The following is a 7,327-nucleotide window of genomic DNA, read 5'->3' on the forward strand; positions in this document are numbered from 1 at the left end:
TTCTGAATGTCAATTGTATGGAGTACTTTAATCTGAGGGATTGAGTTTTTAAAAATATTTTGGTTCATGTTGCTGTCCAAATTAAAGTTGTTTTGTTACTGAAAGAAAAAAAATAAAAATCCAGTTTAAAATTCTTAAGGAGATGCCAAAATACAGAAATATTTATGTACTGTAAAAATATCTTACTCCTAATCATCCATGTAATTTTCTTTCATACAGGGATAAGACACACAGAAAATACTGCTAATTCTCAGAGATCCCACTGGATGCTCTTTGAGAAGTCGTTTCTCCCTCATACAAACTTCCAATCCACCTGCCCAAGGAAAGCTCAAATGTTTAGCAGAGCTACATTCAATCAAAGGTCGTTTCCTTGGAAATGGGGTGCAGAGTGCACAGTGTGCAGTTTGGCTTTTTAAATATTCCTTTTCTTGAATGTTTCCAAATTGCATTTTGTAGTTTGGGTGGTTTTTTTTCATACTTCTGTTACAGCTGTTTTTTCTATGCCTATTTTCCTAAATCACAGCTTCAGCTGAGAGAGCTGTCAAACAGATGCTTAGGATGACTCGGATTACCTGAAATCTTGAACTGTATAGCTTTATTTCAAGTGCTTTCCAAATACTTTTTATTTTACAAAGTACTTCAGTTCACTTCACAGATGTCTTCTACAAAAAATAAATACATCTTTTTATATATCATTAAATCATGACGTTCCTGTACAGCTACTTCCTTTTGCCTTCAGTGGATGACAGCTGGGGATGGCAGTGCATGGTGAAATCGGCAGAAGCAGGTGCTGAGCTGTGTTCTGCTGCTTCCCTCACAGCTACTACAGCCTTTTCTCTCACAGGCCATGAGCAGCTTGTGTGCAAATGTCCAAAACTAATGGAGCATCTGTTCCCGCATAAGCAGGTGCTGCTTGTGGTGGGCCTGTTGCTGAGCCGATTTCTCTAATCACATCTTCATACACGGGTAGCTTGTGAAGGCTGAGCCCTCTTTGTCCTGCTTTTTTTACAAAAAGAAATATAACCAATGTTCTGTTTTTGTTGTAGGCTTATAAAAGCTTTTCTACAAAAGACTGGTTTGCTAGGTGAAGTATGTCAACCACATCAGGAAACTTCATAGTGGTATAATACAGGGATGCCTTTTTTTTTTTTTTTTTTAGCCAATTGTATGTGTATCTTGTGTGAAATTGAAGCTATTGCAATTTCTGTAGCATGTCTTTGCTTCAAAACAGTTAATAGCTTCAACCATCACTCTGTCCTAGATCTGTCTGATCATGAGTCTGGTAGGTTGTTTTGGGGTTTTCATTGGTTTTTAGCGTTTGTTTTTGTTTGTTTCTCAGAGACCAGGTAAGAACTTTCAAAACTTCTGAATGCTTGGAAAGGGAAATACCACACCCTGCTGTGATCCTTCCTTACCTTCCCAGAAAGACAGAAAACAACAAAGCAGTAGCTACATCAGTAAATGTTTGTTACTTGTGGATTGAGCTAGAAGAGTTCTGGGGATGTTCATGCTGTAGCATGTTTTGCTTTGAAAGTTTTATATGGCTTTTTAACTCCTGAAATTGTTAAAAAGAAGCAAACACATAAACACAAATTTCTGTTGAGATTTTCCGTTTAGACAGAGGCACAGGTTCTGGAGGGATGAAGGTTTTGTTCTCCCCTAACGCATCCCTTGACATACTGACAGCCAGTTGTCCTGGTGAAGTTCAGAGACAAAGCAGATGAGCTCCTGAGGAGGTCTTGACAGGTAGGTTGTCAGGAACGCGCCTGGCTGTCAGCCTGCAGGAGCAGTGCTGCTCTGTACCTGCAGCCTGCCTTCTGCTTAATAAAGGAAATCATTGCAGGCGATGCTATCAACCTGTAATCATCTGGCAAATATGCAAATTACTTAAATGAGTCTTATCTCTGAGAGAACAGCTGTACCTGTATTTCCTGCCTTCAAAACATAATAAATAAAAATCAGCTTGAGAACTAGAAAAAAAAAGCATCTAAAGCAGAGTAGGCTGTTTGAGCAAAGGTGGAAGCCAGCGGTGCGTTGCTTTTTCCATGTACAGCACGCTTTGGGATCGGAAAGGTGGCTGCAGAAAGAAAGGCAGAAGGACCAAGACCTTCGTGTCACATTGTGAGGGGATTTGTGTTTCCCTGGCAGCATCAAGGGGCATTTAGCTGGCTGCCACCTTCAGCGCTCTGCTACGGGTGGGGATTTCTGAGCGGGACAATTACAGAAAGAGCTCCTCCTGGGCAGCTTTTTGGCAGTGACTGATGCTGGCAGCAGCTTGCAGGGGAGCTCTGTGGATGGGACGTGGCACCTGCCCAGCTGTGTTGGCCTCCTGAGAGGTGGTGAGGAGAAAAACCACCTGGATTAGGTTGCTGTGGGATCCTGGGCTGTGAATGAATGGCTAAATAAAGCATCGTGCATATAAAACCTGCTCTGGCTGGGGTTAGTTGGCACCATCCCAGCAGCTCTGTCCCCAGCCCTCCTGTTTCAGCGTGCCAGCTCGGGCAGGGCAGGTTTGTAATCCCCGAAGCCTTAAGCCAGGGAAAATTTAGAGCAGCGGGGCAGCACCTTGCACACGTGTGTATTTTCACCAGCACGGATGCGCATGCTTCTCTGTGGTGCTCAGGGCTTATTCCTTTGGCCAAGAGGAAATCCCTGCCAAGGGATTTAAATATTTCCCTCTGAGGGGAAAAAACCCTTCGGAAAAATGCTGTGAATACAGTGAAAGCAGTGTGCATACACAGATTTCCTCTGTTCCGTGCTGGTTTGTGACTGCTGAGCTGTGCCACAGCCTGAAACTCGCCTGTCGCTCCTTTCAAGCTGAACTTCACTTTGAAACCAGTCCTGGAAGGCAGCAGGGCTGCTGCGCACACCGCTGTTCACGAACAGCACCGGAGCAGCACAAGCAGGGCTGCCGGGAGCGAAAAAGGCTGCTGAGGACCGGAGAGGCTGGCGTTGCCTTTCACGCAGAGTGCAGGGGGTGTAATCGCACAGCACAGCAGCGCGTCAGAGCCCGGTGGGCAGGCAGGCGGGCGGTGAGCTTCTGTGAGAGCACGGAGCCTGCCGGAGCAGCAAAAGTGGCGAGGAGCCGGGCAGGAGAGGAGCCCTGGTGCATGGCGAGCCTCCCCGCCACGGCACGAGCTGCAAACAGGGCAGATCCCAGGCAGCAAGCAGCATCTCCTCGGGGATGTTGTCCCTTTTCATCTCTCTCTCCCTCCCCTACTTCATTAACGCCTTCACGACCTCGGGGAAGTTGCCCTTCAACAGAAGCCTGGAGGAGTCTTTGGGTATCCCGACCACCTCGGGTTCATTTCCCTGGGATAACGAGACCCTGGTGGGCTGGCAGACCCTCGTGGGCAGGAGCCGGCACAGGGTGGACACACAGCACTTGGCGGCCAAAGCCCTGCTGGTCGCGGCGTACTCCGTCATCATCGTCATCTCCCTCTTCGGCAACGTCCTCGTCTGCCACGTCGGCGTCAAGAGCAGGCGCCTGCGGTCCGCCACCAGCTTGTTCATCGTCAACTTGGCCGTGGCCGACATCATGATCACACTTCTCAACACGCCTTTCACGCTGGTAAGGCAGGGGCAGAGGCTTCCCTCCTGTTCTTCTCTGGGGGAGGGATGCGGCAGCAGTGGGGACAGGAGGTGGCTGGAGTGATTGTCATCGCTTCGGTGGCCTCAGTAATCTGAAAATTACCCAAGACGGAAAGAACCTGCTGGCTTTAAAGCATCTTTTGCACGGCAGAAGTCATTCTGTGCCAGAAGTGGCTCGGTGGATAAATACATGTGCATATATCTGATATATATCACAGAAATATAAGCGTGTGGGGGTGTGCATGACTCCTAACAGCATTCTGGTTCCAGGCTCGCTTCGTGAACAGCTCGTGGGTATTCGGGAAGGGGATGTGCCACGTCAGCCGGTTTGCCCAGTACTGCTCCCTCCACGTCTCTGCCTTGACCCTCACGGCCATCGCCGTGGACAGGCACCAGGTGAGAGCCCGCTGAGGCAGGCGGACAGAAAGGATGGGACCAGGCTCTGCTTTTACCCATTTCAGTGAAAATTATTTCAGGCTTTCACGCACAGCTTGCAGTCAGTGGGAGCTGGGTGAGGACAGCACGGTTTGCATGCTAGATTTCCGTGTCTAGTAATAGGCATAAGGCTGGAAGTTAATATGGAAAAATGATACAGTTATTCCCTGGAATGGCATAAGCCTGAATATTGGTGTATTTCAAACAGGTTATCATGCACCCTCTGAAGCCTCGCATATCTACTGCAAAAGGTGTTATCTACATCTCTGTGATTTGGGTCATGGCGGCTTGTTTTTCCCTCCCACATGCCATCTACCAAAAACTCTTTACTTTTGAATACAGGTAAGGATGTTCTTTGCTTTTCCTCTGAAGTCTCATTAAATGCAAAGTTCCCACTGGCATCTTTGACTAAAAGCCCTGAGCTCACGTTGAAGTCACCAAGGTGCAGATCTAGTCTGTACTTTACATCAGTTTCCTTTTGCAGTGGCTAACATCCTCTTCTAATTTCTATATATATATATTTAATCTTTATTCTGTCCCTCTAATCCTACAAAACAGGGTACAAAGGTAGAGAATATGACCTGGCCATTCTATTTCTCCACATTGGCATTTTACACGATGTACCAATCTGTTTGGGCAGACCAGGAATGGGGGAAAACTTGACAGGTTTTAATCAACTCCTGATCCTTGGGAAAGGGACAGCCTCAGCTGCTTGTTCCTAAAATACTGTTGTGAGCAGAGGTATTTGTAAAGTGCTTTAAGAAGTCCTTTATATGAGCAGAGTCTGTGTTTCTGTTCACCACAGGACAGAGCTTCAGTGCAGCTGGAAATCTTGTAATTAATGAAGTTCATTAAATTACCATAATGTCATAGATGCCCATGAGTAATTACCACCGCGCTGCTCACCGGCTGCACCATGGCTCAAATCCTCGGACAACAGAGCCCTGCTTAGCACTGACAAATGTGCATAAACGAAGGGTCTGCCCACAGGTTCTGCTGCATGAGCCCTCTCCCTCCTAGCTCTTTGTTTTTGGGGTACCTCTCCTGCTGTTCCTGGCTCTACACGCTCATCCCTTGCCCTGTATTTGCCTCCTTGCAGTGAGGACGTTACCCGGTGCCTGTGTCTCCCAGATTTCCCTGAGCCAGCCGACCTCTTTTGGAAGTACCTCGACCTGACCACCTTCATTTTGCTCTACGTCCTGCCCCTGGTGATCATCTCGGCCGCCTACGTGACGGTGGCCAAGAAGCTCTGGCTGCGCAACGCCATCGGGGATGTCACCACCGAGCAGTACTTCGCCCTTCGCAGGAAGAACAAGAAGACCATCAAGATGCTGATGCTCGTGGTCGTCCTCTTTGCCGTCTGCTGGTTTCCCTTAAACTGCTACGTTGTCCTCCTCTCCAGCCAGACCATCCGCACCAACAACGCCCTCTACTTCGCCTTTCACTGGCTTGCGATGAGCAGCACCTGCTACAACCCCTTCATCTACTGCTGGCTCAACGACAGTTTCCGATCGGAGCTGAAGGCTTTGCTCCACATCTGCAGAAAACCTCCTGGCCCCGCAGAGCAGAGGCTTCCCTCCGCGCTCCCTGCCTACCGGCTGGCTTGGCCAGAAAACGGCACCTTCAGGAGGTTGCAGGCCTCTCACGTCCTGCCCTCGGCCTCCAACATCCCGTCAGGAAAGACAGATATCTCTGCAGTGGAGCCGATAGTAGCCGTGAGCTAAACGGTGGCCCTGGGGCGTCGAGAAGGACCTCAATTTTGGCTGGAGCTGGGAAGGGGGGAAGATGTGGGGCCCTGCATGGTGGCTGTGGCAGCTCCAAGCCTGGCTGTGTGAGAGGCAGCATGAAGGAGCTGCATCTTCGATGCAGGCTGATGGTAATAATACAGAGCCCTGGAAGGGGAGGAAGGAAACTCTTGCCAGGAAGGAGCTCTCTTTTTGTGTTGGTCACGTTGACTTTGGACCTGGCAGCAGAGGGATTCTCTGCATGTATGCTACTGTTATCTGCATGACTGAGTCTTTTTACTGCTGGGGTGGTGCGTGTATTTTGTATTTAAATGCTAAAGCAACAGCCTGGTCACATCGAGCCTCCCTCCCCCTTAGTCTCTTGGTAGCACTGCAGAAATGGCAGACGTAGACCCACAGGCCTCTGGCTTAAATCCAGCGCACTTGGGTGGGAGACATCTCTTCCTACAGGGTTAAGGGTTGAGGTCTGCTCAGTATGAGTAAAAAAATATACACCTTAAAAATCCATTTTTTTTGTGTTAATACCTTCCAAGAGGTGGAGGGCTAGACAGCTACTGAAAATTAAAGTGGTCTTTCGCATCACAGGCGCTTTTTCTAAGGTAGCGCTGGAGAAAAATCGCTGCTTATTCTTTGTGTGAGTGGATGGCAAACACCAACCTAGTAGCTCAGCTTCTGTTGTCAGTGCTAAATCACACAGAATTTTACCTTCATAAAATAGTCATGAATATGCATAAAGCTTTTCTTCAACTAGAGAACTAAAACCTTAACAAAAACTATTGAAAGCCATGGATTTACCATCCACAGAGCATCGATGATTAATCGCTTAATCTGAGTTGGGATTAGGACCTCTTGATCAGAGCATCTCTGTGTTGTTCTCAAGTGGTAGCTAAAGGATCCCACAGTTTGACTTTTTAATTTGTCTTTGAATGTTGCTCTCTTGTCCTGTAAAGCACCTGGGGACTTCTCAGATCAGACATTTGGGACATTTTATCTTAGCTCAGATGTTAGCTCTTTGGAATCAGTTCATAAATAAACTGCTTTGATGATATCTGTGATAGCAGGTAATAAAAGAAGAACATTTCTTGGTGAGATATCCCCTGGTCAACGCACAATTTTAGTGCATTTAAAGATGAGTGAGACGTGTTCTTCGTGGGATGGCTGTTAAGAAATTGATGTGACTGCAGCTGTCTGGAGTATTTTGCAGAACTCAGTGTTCTTAACAGAAAAATATCTGGTTCTGAATGAGAAAAAAACATATAGGGGCATTCCAAAATGTACCTTGCATTACACAGGGAAGCAATAACTTTTCCTGTGCTGTGGAAATTAGCTTGAATGTCACACCAGGGTGCCACATTCCACATTCAACTTGCGGCAGCCAGCAGAGAAGTGAGGAAAATCTTCTTTTTATAAATGGGAAGAAAAATAAAAAGAGAGAGAAAAAAACCTGTTTTTCCTAATGTCCTGTAATAAACTTATTCTGAAATCATTTTAAGTCTTGTGCAGGTTTTTTGCACCTGAGCACGTAAGGAGACTGCAGTGGCTGCCCCTCCTTGCAG

At 47.3% G+C, this 7,327-nt stretch overlaps 1 protein-coding gene across 2 annotated transcripts; it reads left to right on the forward strand.

Moving 5' to 3' along the window:
- Window positions 1–3,184: 3,184 nt before the first annotated feature.
- GPR83 (G protein-coupled receptor 83) lies at window positions 3,185–5,750 on the forward strand. Of its 2 annotated transcripts, XM_032207834.1 has the most exons (4): window positions 3,185–3,571; window positions 3,862–3,987; window positions 4,235–4,368; window positions 5,126–5,750. In XM_032207834.1, exons 1-4 carry the CDS (start codon window positions 3,185–3,187, stop codon window positions 5,748–5,750), a joined length of 1,272 nt encoding a protein of 423 aa, XP_032063725.1. The 2 variants fall into 2 exon arrangements, with proteins under 2 accessions (XP_032063725.1, XP_032063726.1); XM_032207835.1 differs by lacking the exon at window positions 3,862–3,987.
- The last annotated feature ends 1,577 nt before the right edge of the window (window positions 5,751–7,327 follow it).

This window comes from Aythya fuligula, chromosome 1, assembly GCF_009819795.1.
Source record: "Aythya fuligula isolate bAytFul2 chromosome 1, bAytFul2.pri, whole genome shotgun sequence".
Taxonomy (NCBI): domain Eukaryota; kingdom Metazoa; phylum Chordata; class Aves; order Anseriformes; family Anatidae; genus Aythya; species Aythya fuligula.

Bases quoted from the DNA above. Each gene is read 5' to 3' on its own strand.
- GPR83 (XM_032207834.1), top strand. From the start codon at position 3,185: ATGTTGTCCCTTTTCATCTCTCTCTCCCTCCCCTACTTCATTAACGCC. The intron at 3,988-4,234 runs GTGAGAGCCCGC...TATTTCAAACAG, and splicing joins TCGCCGTGGACAGGCACCAG to GTTATCATGCACCCTCTGAA. The intron at 4,369-5,125 runs GTAAGGATGTTC...GCCTCCTTGCAG, and splicing joins CTCTTTACTTTTGAATACAG to TGAGGACGTTACCCGGTGCC.